Consider the following 16,493-nt stretch of genomic DNA (forward strand, 5'->3'; position numbering starts at 1 on the left):
GCCATATCGACTCCTCATATTCAACCCATGACGTTGGACCCTCGCCCGTGTCGCAAAAGCAACACGGACGGGTTCCGTCATTGTTGAATCGGTTTACCGGATGATGTTCGTATCATCATGAACGCGCATTGGGCCGCAGAAAACGAGAGGCACACTGGGACTTACCATTCGTAAATCCGAGGATCATATTATCAACACTGGATGGAGATACGTACAATGGATGCGATGCACACACATTACAGGGTACGGTCTCGAACCATAGTTTCATCCTGACGGCAATGAGCAGGATACCGAGTACAACTACCAGCAGCGAGCCAGAAACAACATTGTAGTATAGTAATAGGAAATGTCCGGATCTTGCTTCAGGTCATCACCGCATCATGGACGCCGCGCAAATGGGGCTCTCGTGATGATGGTTTTAAGCAAGGGCAATTTAGAGGAGTTCTTCTTGACTTTCACAATCCGTATCGTCGGTCGCGCGGAAGCGATCAGGTGCAGCCCAACGGTGATTTTATGGATTTGTGGTCGTGGTTGTGAAGAAGAAAAAGAGAAGGAAAGGGGAACGAAATTCGTCGCGCCATTTTGACTTGAAATCTTGCACGTTCCACGGGCGGGTCTGCACTTACTGCCACCACTCACCGCCCATAACGTTGCTGCACTGCGCGGACCACTTCGCTCTCGGTCGCTGCCACCGGCACTGGCCAGTGGCACAGTAGTCGTCGGTCGCAGGCGGGCGCCCACTGTTCGCCTCGGGGCAGGTCAAGATTTGTTCTTCCTTTTTCACGATTTCCGAATTCCATCCACTCCATCGATCTGATCCAACGTCCCAAAGCAAAACCTCCAAAACCCGTCATTCCACCTCGCCCACCAACCAATCCTATTCAACCACCATCTATCATCCCAAAGCCCAAATTCCCGTCCACGTCGGATCGACCTGCTCGCCTCTGCAATCCAGGAACGCCTGCACCTGCACTCGCCTGTCCCCGTCCTCGATACCCTCTTAGACCTCACCATCAGATACTACTGAGACAGTGACGAGACGGATTGACTAGTAATCGTCGTCACTGCAAGATATTGCCCGCCGCCCTCGAGGTCGAAAGGTCTCACCCTATCACGAATTCCCGTCTACCACCGCTACGGCCCCAGGCTGCCAGATCCTTACCTGACATCATTTGCACTACCGCTCCTACTATTACCACCAACTCCGTCATCCTTTCTCGTCGCCGCTGCCGCCCCTGTGCCTGCTCCCGCGACGACTCGAAGACCACTATACGCCGGCTTTCCGCATAATTACAGGCTAGCTTTTCTTGCAGTACGGCATCTGAAGAATTGCTTGCGCCGACGCTCACTGTGTTGCATTAGTCTTCCGGTGACGAGTATTCTTACATTCCCTTTTTCCTTCTTTTCTGTCGTTCGTCGAGTTTTTGGTTCCCGACTTCTCCATGGATACCAACCTATGGAGTCGCCGTACCAAGTGAGTGTCAAGTTTTTTGCGTTTTACCCCAGCACTTCCTTCCCCTCTACCTACCCCCCCTCCCCGTTCCCCCCTGCCGCCGCGAGGTCGATCAAACATGGCTATAAACGGAAATCAACTCAACACATCCCGAACCGTTGACTGACATGCCCTTGTTTGCTCTCATAGCTCGAGCAAGCTCTCATTGCAAACACCTGGATCCGGCGGCCCGGTCGATAATTCGTCTTCACGCACATTCTCCAAGCGATTCGGCGGTGATAGCTCGTCGCACGGAAAGACCAACCCCTTCAACTCTATAACTACCCCGGGCGGGCTGGTGTCGCCCACGGCCGGCGCTTCCAGCGCTTTCGGCCTTGGGTCTGGCGCATTCGCCTCGTTCGGTTCGGCCAAGACCCCCAAGTCTACCGGCAACCCGTTCGAGACCACCCTTATCGGTCATTCCGCAAAGACACCCTCTGCTGAGAAATCTAGCAAGGAGGGCGGCCTGAGCGGCAAGACCGTCGGGAAGACTGCCTCCAGCGCCTCTCTTGCCGATGCCAACAAGAGGGCCCAGGGCGCAGTGTCCAACTCCCCGAGTTCGGGCCTAAATCACCAGCTGCGCGACAGCTGGGTCTTCTGGTATCGGCCCCCCATCTCGAAGGCCAACGGCTTCATCGAGTACGAGAAGACTCTGCACCCTATCGCCACCTGCGAGACGGCTGAGCAGTTCTTCGCTGTCTACCAACACCTCAAGCGCCCCTCGGGTCTGCCGCTGGTGTCTGACTATCACCTGTTCAAGAAAGGAATTCGGCCAATATGGGAGGACGAAGAGAACAAGAACGGAGGAAAGTGGATTGTGCGCCTGCGCAAGGGTGTTGCCGATCGCTACTGGGAGGACATTCTGCTGGCTCTGATCGGTGACCAGTTTGGCGACGCCAGCGACGATGTTTGCGGCATTGTCCTCAGTGTTCGGAATGGCGAGGATATTCTCAGTATCTGGGCTCGGGCTAATGGCCAGCGGGTCCTGAAGATTCGGTAGGTTTTCACTCATTGATTTCGGATAGTCACTCTAGAGATCTTGGGCTAACTTTGGCTAAACAGTGAAACTATGCGCCGGACCCTCTCATTCCCCTCCGAGACCAAGGTGGAATGGAAGAGTCACGACTCGAGCATTCAGCAGCGCACTGCCATTGAGGAGTCGCGTCGCGAAAAGGCGCACAACCGTGACCATAACCAGGGCGACAAGCGGACCACCAACAGACAGCAGCAGCAGACGGATAGCCGCCCGCAGCCTCTGAATACCTAGGCGCGGTTCGACGCGACGTCTATTCCGTCAATTTCCACCGTGCGGCGATTCGCATTATCTAGATTCTGAAGGCAATAACGTTACAGGACGTGTTAAGCGCGCGTCGGACATGGAGCGTTTTGAGATCAGGCGCTACCTTCGTACCCTCCGTACTTCTTTAAAGTAAGACATATGTACAGTATCCAAACGAAAAAGCAGCAGCAAGCATGCGTTATTGAGTTTTGGGCAACCCTTTTCGGTAGAAGCGGAAAAGAGGTGGTCCTTGGATTGGGGACGGTTGTTTCCCTCTTCCTTCTACTGCACCTTTTTACTTGAACTTCAATTTACCCGCACGGCGTATCATTTTGATGGGATCATGGCGGGTTTGGAACGGGGTTAAAGGTCGGATGGATGAATGGAAGGCTGGATTAAATGGGATGGAATCTTGACGTGGACTAGGCTGAGCGAAATATCATAACCTGTGCATGCTTGCTGGCGGTATGGTTCATTGTCCTTTTGAGCGTGTGTAACAGTACTCGGCAGGTGGTGAAGCATGGGGTATATCGGATATCTGGTTAAGCAGTTGATCGCGGCGTTAGGCTTAAAATGCCCATTGTGTATTGACTTCGCGTACATGCCTTTTCATTCGTACGGGCATGAATTACACCTATGTTCATTCAAGAGCCCCTGCTCAATTATCAAGTGTCTTCTTTTGACCTCTTCCTACCCACTCGCATGATCCGATCATCACGCCTTCCCCTTCCCCTTGCCCGGAGGAGGTTCCCTCCTCCTCTCCCAAATCTGCAAATAACTCTCACTCAAATACAACAACTCGCTCCGCACCTTATCCACAAACAAATCCTGCGCCACCACCCACTCATCCGTCGCCTTATCCCTCAACTGCACCTTCCACGTCTTCCTCTCCTCCCCCACACTATCCGCCACGTCCTCCTTGTTTCTAACCGCCTCATGCACCACGTTCGCTACCAGATCATACCAGATCGGCTCCCCGTGTTGATGGGAATTCGGATCCGGCTCCACGTAAGGGCTAACGTCCAGGTTGCGCGCGTCAAAAGTAACGATCGTCGGGTTTCTTTCGGAGACGAACTTGTTCTTGCTGAACCTTTTGATGTGGAACACCAGAAAGGGGGGCAGGGGGTGTTGAAGTCGGTACCGCTTGCGCTGCGCGTTGAGTTCTTGGGCGGTCACGCCGTTGTACTTGGCCAGGATCGTGGTCAGGGGCACTTGCGGGATGATGTTGCGTTCTTGTTCGTCTTGGAACAGGGGCGCGGGGGGCAGGTCTAAAGTCAAAAGTAGGAAGCGGTTGGTAGAGGACTGCACGTCGGCGGCTTCTTCGAAGCGTAGTCGGTCGTGCACTTGGTCGGCGCGCGCGGTGATGGCTTGCGATTCGACTTTGAGTTTTCCCTGGAAGATGTGCTGGATGACGGAGGAGTGCGGTTTGGACTTGGAGCCGCCGAGCCCGAGGTGGAGGTGGTTGAGGAACCAGGAGAGGAACTCGACCGGGTCGGATTGTTGCGTGAGGGTGAACTTTTTGTTGGAGCGGAGGGAGATTTCCTGGAGGAGCTCGTGGGGGGAGACGTGCGACTTGAAGGCGCGCGGGTTCCAGATCTTGCGGAAGAGAATCGAGGTGCGCTTGACTAGTTCGGGCGCGTTGGAGAAGTCTTCGAGCAGGAAGAAGTTGCGCAGGGGGGAGACGTGTGATAAAGCTTGCACGATCACGTTCAGGTAGTCGTTCTCCTTGATGTTGTTCATGCCCACGAACCCCGGCGTATATTCCTTCCCCGCGAGCGTGCGCGACACGTGCGGCTTGCGGTCCAGGTCCAGCACCTCCTGGCGCGTGTAGCGCGGGTCCGAGACGTACTTGATGTCGTCGAGCGATTTGGACTTGACTTCGTAGCCCTCCGGTAGCACGTAGACCTTTTGGGTGCTCATGTTGATGTACACGTGGTGGCCCTCGTCGAGCGCGTGGAAGTAGGCGTGCGACTTGGGCCCGCGACCCTGGAAGTACTTGCCGCATACGAGGCACGCGTACACGTTGATGTTGGAGAGACTGATGGAACATAGCTTCTCGAAGTCAAAGTCGAGAACGTTGCGGTCGATTGTGTCGAGGTAGAGGTCGTCGTAGCCTTCTGTTGGGGCGGCTTGTCGGATTGGCGCTTTCTCCTCAACCTCCTCGCCGGCCTCCAGGTCGTCATCCTCCTCGTCTTTTACTTCGTTGTTGTTGTTTTCGCCATTGGTCTGTTCCGCCTTCTCCTCATTTGATCCTTCGCGTGTTTCGGCACCATTCTCGATCGCGCTTGCTGGAGTGAGACTTTTGTTGTAATCATCGTTTCTTGACTTCTTCGAAGCTGGCGAGTCCACGGCGTCGAAGGCCTCTTCCGCTGGGCGTTTGAGGTTCGACATTGTGAACGGTTGATGATGGTTAAGTTGAGGGTGACTACCACTCTTAGCTGGATGTATTTCGTCTCGTCGTGCTGCCGTAGAAAATAGGATGAATGGGCCTAATAGTGCTGTTGGATGTTCAGTGTGGTGTAAAGCTAAAATTCTGGGAAAGTTTCGAGGTCAAGTTGATCAATGGCACGACACCGTCAACACGAAGCGAAGCCCATCCCGGCTGCTACGCAGCGCACTAGCGAATGGATGTGACGCTGAAACCGCCCCACAAGAGCTCCAGTTGCCTGCCGGGTGGGACCTGTGCTCCGGCAAACAAGCCGGCATCTGCCGGACCACCTCCGCCCCGCCGACACAACCCCACTTTTCCCGCCTTCAATCCGTCACATCTTCCGCCCAAGTGTCAGGGCGTGTTTGTCTCCCCTGAAATGGCCTTCTGAAGTGGGTTTTCTGAAATGGTTTTCAGAAAGGTTGCACGGACCATCCTGAAATTCAGAATTCGGTTCAGAAACGCTCCTTCGGGATTGAATGTTGGACTCTGAAATTGGGGAGTTTGATGAAAGATGATTGGCCACAAATCGAAAGTGGGACTCAGAATTTCAGAACGGGGATTTGTGGAGCAATTTCAGTACTGAATTGTTCAGAGGTTTCCAAACAGCACTCTGAAAAAACGGCTCTGAACACTTCAGAGCCCGATTTCAGGGGAGACAAACACGCCCTCACTCTTACAAGAATCTACTCCGGTTATCCATTACATAACAAATCATTGAGCGGAACACATTTCCTGACTGAGACGGTTTCAAGATGCCCAGAGAGGTTCTGATCTGGTATCATGAACGGATTGTGTAATATTCTTTGGTGTATGCCAGAAGGGTCGACGTCTATCAACGGTCTCCTCGCGGACGCTTTGTCTATCCCTAGTTATCCATGCCCGCCTCTTGAGCCTTTCATTTCTATTCCGTCCGAGCCAGCCAAGTCTACATCACAAGGCAGTCCTAAGCCGTTGTGCGCTCGTCCACTTCCGCGCGAGCATTCCTGGTGATGCCCTCACTAGGGAAAGTTGCTGCCGTCGCAGGCTCCGCAAGGTCATCGTGGTTCATTCCTGGCTCCATCTGTCTTTCCATTTCCTCCTCAACACGTTCGGCCTCTTCGGCCTCTTGGGCCGTGGTCTCACCGGACTGCAATCCAGCCTCACTAGGACCAGATTCTGCGCCCATGCCGATGATGTTGATCCACCTCCAGGCCTCGATCGACCCAGGCGATTTCTTCTCGCCGTTCTTTTCCTCTTTAATGTCTCCCTCATTGCCCTTGGCAAGTTTCTTCTCAAGAATGGCCTTATCCTGGTGTATGCCTCCATCGACGCCCTTTTTCTCCTTCTTGAGTTCAATATTCTCCTCGGTTCCGCCTTCCACAAGGTCACCGTACCAGGTTCTCGCAACACTGACCCCGTTCTCTCTCAGGAACTGCAGAATAGCGCGCGTATTCAGCCGGAGAATCCGCTCCGGCTGCTCCCCATTAAAGATTTTCTTTACTGCCCACGGGAACAGCACGCCAAAGTCACTCTGATTGAGATGGGCGCTATTCTGGACATAGAAAACGCTCGGCTCGCTGAGCTTTGTTGCTGAACCCTTCTTTTTCTTGGCACCTGGTCTCTCGAACGCCGTCTGAGAAACGAACTTGGCCGAAGGGTCCGGGGACACAATTCGTGCTGTGCTGTGCATGTTCTCCTTCCATTTGTAGAACGCCTCGGACTCGATGGCCAGGATGCCGTTGCCACCGACAGGAGAGGCAGCGGTTGGAGAATACGCGGGGAGCGGCAAGTTGAAGAGAGGGGCGGAGGCGGCCGAAAGAATAGGGAAACACCACATGTCGAGGAGGAAGGTCGGTGTGTTTTCGGTGATCTGACGACGGATGGCGGAGTTTTCCACTGGCCTGAACAGAGGGTTATCCCACTTGGCGATGTCCGGATGGTCTGCATAGTATGTGCTCTTGAGCACCTGAACTACGGTCGCAGAACCGAAAGAGTGTCCGCCAAAGATCATCTTGCCAGGCTCATGCACATCAAGTCGTTCAGTAAACTGATACAGAGCCGACAGCGGGGTGGGACTCGGGGTGCTGAGGTTGGCCTTGATGATGTCGTTGTCGCCAAGGTCAATCCGGTGGATCGCTTCCATGAGAAGTCCTATTTCCCATGCGCGGATTCGGATCTGCGTCTCACGTTTGGCCCAAACTTCGGGGGTGTGGACGTGCTCGATGCGAAGACAGCGTACGATATGCGACGACTTGGGGTCCTTGGGATCGCGGATTACGGATATGGCTGCGCTGGCATCCCGATGTTCGGGGCAGAACACCACCATGCCATGAGACGCTAGGGATCCGGCAATATGACTGTAGGCATTCCGACTACCGCCGAGTCCGTGAGAGAAGAGAACCGTTGGCCATCGAGATTGCGGATTGCCAGCCGACTGAGGAGGTAAGAGCGTAGCATTTGCGTGAACCGGGATTTTGATGTAATGAAGATGCCTGGGCAAGAATCTGGATACAAAGTCAGCTAAATCTGATTGTTAGTGATACGGGTGATGGGGTACTGACGATAGAACGGATGCGACTCTGGAACTCAGCCCAAGAAACTGGCTATAAGCCCAAACAGCGAGACGCTGAGGAGGCGGGAGCCAGGTAATGCCTTCATTGTTCGTGTCAGGAGTAGCGGGATAGAATATCCTGAACTGAATGGTGTGGATGTGATCAGCTTCGTTTGGGGTTGCGCTCACAGAGCCAATCTCCGATATTGGGATTTCGACGTCTACAGCGCCCACTTTGTAGGGCCCCGTATACTCTGGAAATGCCGGGACAATGCTCGGCAGGAAAGAGAAGACCATATTTGCTGTAGAGTGACTATCGGGTCCGTCTTGTGGTGTTTGTCAAGTTGATAAGCCCGGGGGCACCTGAGCTGAGGCAAGCAACAAGCCAACAAATTTTTGCTATCAGTTCGTCATAGATACCGCCCTTGAGTATCTGATGAAATTCTTCGCGCCGTTTTCAAAAGGTAGTCAGAAGTGTGGTTTCTGGATATTTGGCGGTGGTTTCGATATCGTATAGACAAAGCTGACTGTGATCCAGGGGCTTTAATGATAAAGAGATGTAGGGTGGATCAGGAAATATTGATGTTGAAATCCTTAGGACAAGAGAATATTGAGGATAAACCCAAGAAATTCCAGGATATTGACGAAAAACCGATTCCACAGCTTGAGATCTGGAGACGAGCCTCGGCCCAAGTTTTGGCAAGAACAGCTTTTATAGATGGAGTCTCGGTCGTTGTTCCCATTCTGGATGCCCAGATTCATCTGTCATCCAAACATTTTGGGAAAGCGGGTACGTACACTTCATCGTCAGGTCTTGGCATCGGCGCTGCTGACCAAGGCGACTTCACCTGAAGATTTCAAAACCGGGCATTTGGGTTTGGTAACAGGCGCAGTGATCTGATCTGAATGGACAGGCTCACATGGAAGGAACTTGCTCAGGAACGGACAGGGTGCGAGGGTGGCTGTTTCCAATCTTTTGAAAGGAACACAGCCGATTCGATAATTGAATATTGAGGGTTAGGGTACAGTACTAGGTACAAATGGCATCTCCCGCGCCATCGGCCAAGACCGCCGAGCTTGGACGAAACATCAACTCAACATCAAACAACCAACCTCATCTCATCATCTCAAACTCTCTTCACAAGCACTTACACTACCAGATAAATGGCCCACCTGCGCTGAATGATGCGGCTCCGGTGAGCGCCCAATTCATCGGTTCAGCGATATTTCCAAAGTCGCCGATATGTTGAGCATCCAACATCTGCAATGTAGGCGTCAAATGATTAGCAGGATGATCAAGACATCGTGAAGGGCAAACCACTCACCAACATATCCCAATCACCCATCATTCCCAGCGGTGTCTCTGTTTCATACGTGGCCGCTAACCCGTCTGTTTCAAACTGTTTTTGTAACACCATTCCCCCTCCTTCTGTCTCTCCATCGCTTGCCATCCTCATCCTCGTCTCCCTCTCCAACATCTCCTCCAAAAGCGGTACACACCTATCCACAACCTCATCTGCCGCCTTCACCAGCACCCGGCCAAGAGCCCCGTCTTCTCCCAAGCCTTTCATCATCCCTTCAATCTGCGCCGACACCATACTAGCAAACATGTGTCCCTTCACGTTTGTCTCGCCCGCGTTGATGCTGCGCATGGTCCAGTCCTTGGCCTCGGTCACCATAGCGAGCAAGTCCGGTCGCAGCAGTGATCGATTTACTGGAGAAAGACTTGTTTCGGCCTCTTCTCTGAGCTGGGCGCGCAGCTCGCCGAGGAGGAGCATGCTTACTTGAAACCCTGCGTTGCGGCAGAAGCCTGCACCGTGAGAAGCCAGGCGGCAAATGTCTTGGTTGGCATCTTGCCGAGTGGCATCTGATGAGGAAGGAGAAGTTGGCAAAGGGTTGACGGCACGCCAGATCTTGAAGCAGGATTCAACGACGACTTTTCGCGAGAAGGCGTAGGCAGCTTCGTGGAGAGCGGCGCTGTAGAAGGGAATGTGAATGGCGACGAGGTCACGGTTGATGACAAGATCGATGAATTGAGACGGGAAGAGCAGAGAGGATGACGATGACCCCGGCCAGCAAACCTCGTGTAAGTTGCGAGAAAGCACTTGAAGGGTTCGAGTGAGGGTTCGATACGCTGCTCTCAGATCCGCATCGAGTCTCAATGATTCATGATATGCAGATGCCATATCACCCTGGCGACGAGTCGATCCGAGGTCGTTCAGAAATTTTGCGATCGCAAGTCTGATGGGAAGGATCTTCCGCATGGCGATCGCAACGGACGTTTGCGTAAACTCACTCTCCGGTTGCGCCACTACGGGTGAATGGTTGCTTCCATCGTCTGCAGGAGTTTCCACAAGCTGCTCATCGTGGAAGTTACCCGGCGGCTCTGTGTCATAGTCATCGAGCGATATCTGCGGCGGTGCTCCGGCATTCATACTACACGACACCGTGATCTCAAGCACGGTATTCCACAGCCGCCGGTGCATTTCGGCGGCAAAGATTGTTCTCTTCGGGAGGTGCGCCGGGTCTCTGTGCAAACCCATGTACACCGCCGTCCTCAGCAAGGAACCCGCCGAGATCCAGATCAGATTTCCACCCAGACCGGCCGTTTCACGCGCTAGCAATAGCAGGATATCGGTTTGTAGGGACTTGATGTTCAATCGGGACTTGAACTCTGGTTCCGAGGTGAATGTGAGCGCCTCATACACCCAGCGGATGGCAGAGGGGCGGAGAGAAAAGTCTTGGTCGTAAACGGTGGCGCCAATGGCAAGCACGAGCTTGACTTGGACCAGGAAGGCCATGCCGACATGCTGCGGCTGTTGATTCGGATGCGGATGCGCCGGCACTGATTCCCAGAGCGCCTCATAGTCTCTCTTGAAGGTGGGGATGTGCAGGACCCTGTACAAGGATTCAAAAGTCCTGAGATAACAGTCGACGAGTTGGTCGGCAATCTCCCTTGGGGGCAGATCACGGGTGGGTATGGTCGGCCACGGCGGAGTCCTTTGAGCCTTGATGGTTCTGGCTAAGGCTTTGCACTCTTCCAAGGCGGTCATGGATTTATTTGCGGCGCCGTTGCGGACCAGGGGTTCGAAGAATTCGAAAATATCCAATAGCTGTGTCGGTCCATGTGGTCAACAAGGGCTTACAGTGCTAACAGGGACAAAGGGATGATTATCCAGGTTTTCACTTACCAAGATGACCCCATTGACCCAATGACTCTGACCGAACAGACGGCTTTTGTGGAAAACATTGACAATTCGGGAGGTACTGGCCGTTTGAGTAATGGACTTTCCTGCGAGAGAAGACTCGTGTGTAGCTATTGGACTTGAAGAAGCTTCTGGGTTTGAGGACCGTGAAAGTGCTGCTTTGGACAACTGTTCCTCAAGCTCCCGAATCCTCCTTCTCAGTACATCGGGATCTGAGCTAGAGACTGAGGTCGTAAATTGATTCGTTGCGACAGGTGAGTGGGCTGAGCTAGGGTCACCAACGCAGGATGAAGCTTTTGAGGAGTGGTCTGAGACGACAGTTGAAGTTCCGCTTGTTGACGGGGTAGGAAACGGCGGTAATATGAAGAAAGAATGTGGAACCGGGACCGGCCGGACAACTGGACCCGGCCGGACAAGGCTCGGGGCTTGGTCTTTGGGGGTATCACAAGCAAGCGGACATGGTCTTTGCGGTGATAAAGGCTGAGGAGGCTGGTGGACCTGATACACACAGCCGTGGACGTTCTTGGAGCGAATACAGTTGCTGCAGGGTGTCTCCCGATTACACCGGACTTTACGCCTCCGGCAAAGAGCACACGACCTGGATCAATTAGTCTCGCGTGTTACATGTTTGTTAGCATCGGATGGGGATACCACAAAGCACTTACACTTGTGGCCGTAGCCTCAGGGGTCGGCGTTCGGGCTCCGCCATAGTCAACAAGGACTGTCCTCCGAAAGCCGTGCAAGTCGTCTCCGTGTAGCCAGGCCCACAATGAAAGCGACAATCCGAATGAGCGATCTCGGTGTAGCTCGACTAGCCACACGACAGTATTTGCTAAATCTTCCTGGCAGAGACACCAATCCTCGGGACAGAATCTGGGGAAAGAATCTCGGGGAAGACAAGAATTGGAAGTGAACTGAAGAAAAACAGTACTGTCAGCTAGCTTTCCGAAGAACGCAGTCTCCTAGGAAATTCGTTCTTTGTTCCTGTCGCCCGCCATACTCCGAGCTTACACCAAAAGACAAGGGTGTGATTGGCTCGCTGCTCCGAGTCCGAGATCAGCTCCGAATATCTGACAAGTTCGCCGTCCATCAGACCAAAGGGACGGGCATGTTGGTGATGGTACGCTACATCTCCGAAATACCTCGAGTTGTGAACTAAGATTACCATATCAGTTGCGGTGGATGGTTTTCGGGATGAAGATGTATATACCTAACTTGTGAACCCCCAAGTCATATGGATTGTAAAGGCAAAACGAAAGGACTCTTCAAGAATCGTGTAAATCACCTTTGACACTCAATCAAGATATCACCAAGTACGCTTGAAAATTCACTTGATCATGTCAAACCCACCTCTTCGCACCACAGCCCCTCGGCAGTCTATCGCCTTGACAGACAAATACCATTCCGCACCACCCTGCACCGACCTCGATACCGGCAACGACGCCGAAAAAGACCCCAACCCCAACCCCATCACCTCCGGCTCCGACTCCAACCCAGACATTCCCTCCCCAATCACCACCACCACCACCACCACCCCCGCCCCCGACGGCGGCCCCCGCGCCTGGCTCGTCGCCTCCGCCTCCGCCTTCATCTTCTTCTGCACCCTCGGCTACTCCAACGCCTTTGGCATTTTCGAGCAATACTACCTCACCTCCCCCTTCACCCCCCTCTTTCCGTCTTCCTCCCACTCCCACACCTCCTCCCTCTCCTCCTCCTCCAAGATAGCCTGGATCGGCTCCCTCCAATCCTTCCTCTCCTTCTTCACCGGCCTCTTCGCCGGCCCGCTCTTCGACCGGTACGGCGCTTTTGTTACTGTCCGTCCGGGCGCCTTGTTGTTTGTGTTTGCCGTCATGATGACTAGCTTGTGCAAGCAGTATTGGCAGTTGATGCTGGCGCAGGGGGTTTTGGGTGGGGTTGCTATGGGGTTGTTGATGTTCCCTGCTATGGCGGCGGTGGCGCAGTGGTTTGATAAGAAGAGGGCGGCGGCGTTGGGACTGGCGGTTAGTGGGAGCTCGGTGGGGGGCGTGGTGGTTCCGATTGTGTTGGGGAGGATGTTGAATGGTGGTTCTTCTGCTGCTGGTGGTGGTGGGTTGGAAGAAAGGGAAGGGGGGAAATTGGGGTTCGGGTGGTCGGTCAGGATCGTCGGGTTCGTGATGTTGCCGCTTTTGGGATTCGCGAGTCTGGCGATTAAGCCGCGCCTGCCACCATGGACGACTAGCTTCTTTTTGGGGAAAGCATTGAAGCAGAAGGACTTTGTGATGTTGGTGGTTGCGATTTTCTTTTTGTTTCTGGGGATGTTGACGCCGTTGTTTTTTATTCCGACGTATGCCGTCTCGAGAGGGGTGGATGCTACGCTGGCGAGTTACTTGCTGGCTATCGTCAACGCGGCGTCGACTTTTGGGCGCATCATTCCGGGCGTTCTGGCTGATCGGGTTGGGAAGCTGAATGTGCTGGCGGTGGGCGGGGTGGCAAGCGGGATTATTATTCTCTGCTTTAACAAGGCGGAGACAACGGCCGGTTTGATCGTGTACTCGATTGTTTATGGGTTTTCTTCTGGAATGATCATTTCCGGGGCATCTACGGCCTTGACGGTCTGTCCGAGAGACCCAAGAGATCTGTAAACGTATATCGGTATGGGAATGACACTGGGCTCGATCGCTGTGCTGATTGGACCTCCGATCAATGGGAAGCTCATCGATGTGTACGGGGGATATCTCGAGTTGTCTATCTTTAGCGGCGTCATGTGCCTTGTCGGAGGGATTGTGACAATCGCAAGCAAGATGGCAACGCCGCAGGGGATTCTAGGAAGAGTGTGAAATGGTGGAAGACAGGCGGTTGCGTACTTAAGGGGAAGGAAAAGTCAAACTGGCTGCTAAAGCCACCTTCGATTCATGTGTAGAAAATGCACGGCGAGCATAAGCTTCGTGTGCTTTTGTCTTGCCGCAAACGCAAGGAACAATACCTGTAGATAGCAAAAAAAAAATACTCCGCAAAAGTAACGTCAAACGAACTCTTCACTTACCAAACGAGATGCCCGCGTGACCAAGCTCGACTATCCACCTCTCTCTAACACAGCGCACCCATATCCAACACACTAACAACTCCCAGCCACACACAGCTCCGAACTCACTCACTCCCTCAGTCCTCCCGTCTCGTAATCGTTGAATGCAGCTTATGCTGTCTCATCAACGAAACAGCCACCAACCCCACCGCCGCCATCCCCAGCCCCGTAAACCACACACCCCTAAACGCTGTCATGAACGACTCCATCACGCCCTCCCTCCACGCCAGAGGCAGCCTGTTCAGCTCGCCCAAATCATCCCTAATCCTGCCAATCTCCTCCGCCGCCCCCGGCCAATCACCGAACCGCGCCCACAGCTCCGTCTTCAGGATATTCTGATACACCGTCGACGCAACCGTGATACCCACCGTCGCACCCACCGACCGGAAAGCGTACGTAGCGCTTGTGATCACGGCCTGCTGCGAGTGGTCCACGGCGGCAATGCAGGCGACCATGGTGACGGTCAACATACCGCCATAGCCGCCTCCGATGAGAAAGAGGGCGACAAAGACAATCCAGCCGGGCGAGTCCTGGCCCAGGGTGGTGAGGACGGCGACTCCCAGAACGAGCGTCGAGACGACGACGATGCCCAACGCCTTGTATTTTCCAGTGTGGTTCATGATCAGGCCCGAGCCGAAGCTGGTGAAGCAGACGGCCAGCGGGGAGGCGAGCAAGCGGAGGCCGGCTTGGGTGGGGGTGTGGCCTAGGACGATCAGGTAGATGGGCACGTAAAAGGTGAGCATGAGGGTGACCATGGTGCACATGAGGTTGGTGACGCAAGCGGTGAAGACGGTCCGGTGGGCGAGCAGGCGGACGGGGATGATGGGTTGCGAGTTACGGGGGCGGGACTCCCAGTAAATGAAGCCGGCGAGCATGACGAAGGATAGAGGAATGCTGGTCAGGACAAGCGGGTGCGTCCAGGGAACTACGTTGCCGCCGGCGTTGAGACCCAGGAGTAGGAGGATGAGGAAGGCGATGGTAAAAAATGAGCCCAAGAAGTCGATGCGTGAGATGAGCGACTTGTTGGAGACTTTTGGAGGGACCTTGACGAGGAAGTAGACAAGCACAGCCGAGACGAGACTGACGGGGACTTGGACGAGGAAGGCAAGGCGCCAGCCCCAGGAGGAGGTGTCGTTAAGGAAGCCGCCAAAGACACCGCCAAGCATGGCACCGGCTCTACAAAACCGTGTCAGTAAGAAGCTCCTTGATGGGCGCCAGCATGCAAAGATAACTTACCCATAGAAAATATTGCCCAACCCCTGAACCACACCTCTCTTCCTCAAAGGAACCAAATCCGATCCCAAAAAGGTGCTGATACTCATCAACCCTCCACCGCCAATACCCGCAACGACACGGCCAAGAATCATGGTCTGTTCATTCTTCGCAACACCGCAAATCAGGTTGCCCAGCGAGAACAGAATATTGCTAAAGACCAGACCGGGACCGCGCCCAAAGATGTCGGTCATGCGACCGGACAAGGGCTGGCAGGCCGCATTGGCAATGAGATAGGCGGTAGCTATCCACGACAACAGGCTCAGGGACTGGAACTCGCTCGCGATGGGGGCCGACAGCGTGGCGATGATGCTGGCGTCAATGGCACCGAGGAAGACGCCCACCCAGGTTGTGCCGAAGATGACGACCAGACGGGTGGAAGAGAGCTCATCGGCTACGACGGTGATTTCACCATCACCGGTGCTACCGACGTCGTCACCGTCGTCTTCCGCGGCCTCGTTGACGGGGTTGTTGGCCTCGAGGGTGGATTCGCTCAGTAGTGGTGTTGTCTCGTCGTGGACGTGACGACTGCTTCCGGGAGCGGCGACGACCCGGTTCCCATTCGAGGGGCCAGTTATGTTTCCCGTCATTTTCTGGAAGATGGGGCCTGTTTCTATCCCAGGCGATGATTCTGAGCTAATCCCAAAAGATTTTTTTAAAAAAAAAAGTGAAGAGAGGATTCCGCGCACAGCTCAATGAGACACGACACCTTGAGCTCCAGTCCCGATCTGCTACGTGAGATTTAGCATCTATGTAGTCATCAGTGTAAGCTCGGAACTATCAACGTACCTTGGTATCACCGGGGGACCCGAGTCCGAGACAATCGATGACGGGAGGGTGCTGTTGTACGACTCTCTTGTAACGGAGATGGTCGGCCGTCCTCTTTTGTCATTCAAGAAAAGAATTTGGACGAAGACATCCGGACGCGCAACATGCATGCCGATCGATATGGCGTTACCGGCAGCCAATGCCGTTCACGGCCCCAGTGGACCGTAAATAGTTAGTGCGATATCCGGATTGGTGAGCAAGTCGGGCGGGGCAATCCTCCCGTTCAGCTGTTTCACTGAGTGCGACTTTGTCTCGATTCGGACATTCGCTACTCTGTCAGCCATTCGGAGGGCGTGTTGGTGTCAGCTTTGGAATGATCATGCTGTTGGTCATTAAACTCGTAACTGGTGAAGCCGTGTTGAAGCCGTTGGCTCAAAATCTTCAATGACGTGCT

At 54.0% G+C, this 16,493-nt stretch overlaps 7 protein-coding genes across 7 annotated transcripts; 2 read left to right on the top strand and 5 right to left on the bottom strand.

Annotated features, from left to right (window-relative positions):
- The first annotated feature begins 1,228 nt into the window (after positions 1 to 1,228).
- On the top strand, positions 1,229 to 3,025 carry B0H65DRAFT_126828 (translation initiation factor eIF 4e-like domain-containing protein). The gene is made up of 3 exons (XM_062820753.1): positions 1,229 to 1,474; positions 1,643 to 2,488; positions 2,555 to 3,025. The coding sequence occupies exons 1-3, from the start codon at positions 1,443 to 1,445 to the stop codon at positions 2,757 to 2,759; spliced, it is 1,083 nt and encodes a 360-aa protein (XP_062684895.1). The 5' UTR covers positions 1,229 to 1,442; the 3' UTR covers positions 2,760 to 3,025.
- A 456-nt stretch (positions 3,026 to 3,481) lies between these two features.
- Positions 3,482 to 5,340, bottom strand: B0H65DRAFT_126830 (uncharacterized protein). The gene has a single exon (XM_062820754.1). It carries the CDS (start codon positions 5,160 to 5,162, stop codon positions 3,486 to 3,488), a length of 1,677 nt encoding a protein of 558 aa, XP_062684896.1. The 5' UTR covers positions 5,163 to 5,340; the 3' UTR covers positions 3,482 to 3,485.
- Positions 5,341 to 5,741: 401 nt separating this feature from the next.
- On the bottom strand, positions 5,742 to 7,765 carry B0H65DRAFT_458405 (uncharacterized protein). Its single transcript, XM_062826403.1, has one exon. The coding sequence runs from the start codon at positions 7,505 to 7,507 to the stop codon at positions 6,146 to 6,148; it is 1,362 nt and encodes a 453-aa protein (XP_062684897.1). The 5' UTR covers positions 7,508 to 7,765; the 3' UTR covers positions 5,742 to 6,145.
- B0H65DRAFT_126864 (uncharacterized protein) lies at positions 7,612 to 8,165 on the bottom strand. The gene has a single exon (XM_062820755.1). The coding sequence runs from the start codon at positions 8,027 to 8,029 to the stop codon at positions 7,715 to 7,717; it is 315 nt and encodes a 104-aa protein (XP_062684898.1). The 5' UTR covers positions 8,030 to 8,165; the 3' UTR covers positions 7,612 to 7,714.
- Positions 8,166 to 8,675: 510 nt separating this feature from the next.
- B0H65DRAFT_458412 (uncharacterized protein) lies at positions 8,676 to 11,908 on the bottom strand. The gene is made up of 4 exons (XM_062826404.1): positions 11,604 to 11,908; positions 10,924 to 11,536; positions 9,058 to 10,845; positions 8,676 to 8,993 (listed from the first exon to the last, which is right to left on the bottom strand). The coding sequence occupies exons 1-4, from the start codon at positions 11,645 to 11,647 to the stop codon at positions 8,886 to 8,888; spliced, it is 2,553 nt and encodes an 850-aa protein (XP_062684899.1). The 5' UTR covers positions 11,648 to 11,908; the 3' UTR covers positions 8,676 to 8,885.
- A 367-nt stretch (positions 11,909 to 12,275) lies between these two features.
- Positions 12,276 to 13,754, top strand: B0H65DRAFT_506988 (major facilitator superfamily domain-containing protein; the record flags this gene model as incomplete). Its single annotated transcript, XM_062828107.1, has 2 exons — positions 12,276 to 13,529; positions 13,629 to 13,754. The coding sequence occupies 2 exons, from the start codon at positions 12,276 to 12,278 to the stop codon at positions 13,752 to 13,754; spliced, it is 1,380 nt and encodes a 459-aa protein (XP_062684900.1).
- Positions 13,755 to 13,817: 63 nt separating this feature from the next.
- B0H65DRAFT_126889 (major facilitator superfamily domain-containing protein) lies at positions 13,818 to 16,143 on the bottom strand. The gene is made up of 3 exons (XM_062820756.1): positions 16,061 to 16,143; positions 15,236 to 16,002; positions 13,818 to 15,175 (listed from the first exon to the last, which is right to left on the bottom strand). The coding sequence occupies exons 2-3, from the start codon at positions 15,859 to 15,861 to the stop codon at positions 14,077 to 14,079; spliced, it is 1,725 nt and encodes a 574-aa protein (XP_062684901.1). The 5' UTR covers positions 15,862 to 16,002; positions 16,061 to 16,143; the 3' UTR covers positions 13,818 to 14,076.
- Between the last annotated feature and the right edge of the window lie 350 nt (positions 16,144 to 16,493).

Source organism: Neurospora tetraspora (genome assembly GCF_033439725.1).
Source record: "Neurospora tetraspora strain CBS 560.94 chromosome Unknown B0H65scaffold_2, whole genome shotgun sequence".
Lineage (NCBI taxonomy): Eukaryota > Fungi > Ascomycota > Sordariomycetes > Sordariales > Sordariaceae > Neurospora > Neurospora tetraspora.

What these genes read in the sequence shown, in the direction of transcription:
- B0H65DRAFT_126828 (XM_062820753.1), top strand. Translation starts at nt 1,443, where the DNA reads ATGGATACCAACCTATGGAGTCGCCGTACCAA. An exon ending in CTATGGAGTCGCCGTACCAA is followed by an intron (nt 1,475 to 1,642) that starts GTGAGTGTCAAG and finishes TTGCTCTCATAG; the next exon opens with CTCGAGCAAGCTCTCATTGC. An exon ending in CAGCGGGTCCTGAAGATTCG is followed by an intron (nt 2,489 to 2,554) that starts GTAGGTTTTCAC and finishes TTGGCTAAACAG; the next exon opens with TGAAACTATGCGCCGGACCC.
- B0H65DRAFT_126830 (XM_062820754.1), bottom strand. Translation starts at nt 5,162, where the DNA reads ATGTCGAACCTCAAACGCCCAGCGGAAGAGGCCTTCGACGCCGTGGAC.
- B0H65DRAFT_458405 (XM_062826403.1), bottom strand. Translation starts at nt 7,507, where the DNA reads ATGGTGGTGTTCTGCCCCGAACATCGGGATGCCAGCGCAGCCATATCC.
- B0H65DRAFT_126864 (XM_062820755.1), bottom strand. Translation starts at nt 8,029, where the DNA reads ATGGTCTTCTCTTTCCTGCCGAGCATTGTCCCGGCATTTCCAGAGTAT.
- B0H65DRAFT_458412 (XM_062826404.1), bottom strand. Translation starts at nt 11,647, where the DNA reads ATGGCGGAGCCCGAACGCCGACCCCTGAGGCTACGGCCACAAGT. An exon ending in GGGTCAATGGGGTCATCTTG is followed by an intron (nt 10,846 to 10,923) that starts GTAAGTGAAAAC and finishes GGACCGACACAG; the next exon opens with CTATTGGATATTTTCGAATT. An exon ending in TGGGTGATTGGGATATGTTG is followed by an intron (nt 8,994 to 9,057) that starts GTGAGTGGTTTG and finishes CCTACATTGCAG; the next exon opens with ATGTTGGATGCTCAACATAT.
- B0H65DRAFT_126889 (XM_062820756.1), bottom strand. Translation starts at nt 15,861, where the DNA reads ATGACGGGAAACATAACTGGCCCCTCGAATGGGAACCGGGTCGTCGCC. An exon ending in TTGGGCAATATTTTCTATGG is followed by an intron (nt 15,176 to 15,235) that starts GTAAGTTATCTT and finishes ACGGTTTTGTAG; the next exon opens with AGCCGGTGCCATGCTTGGCG.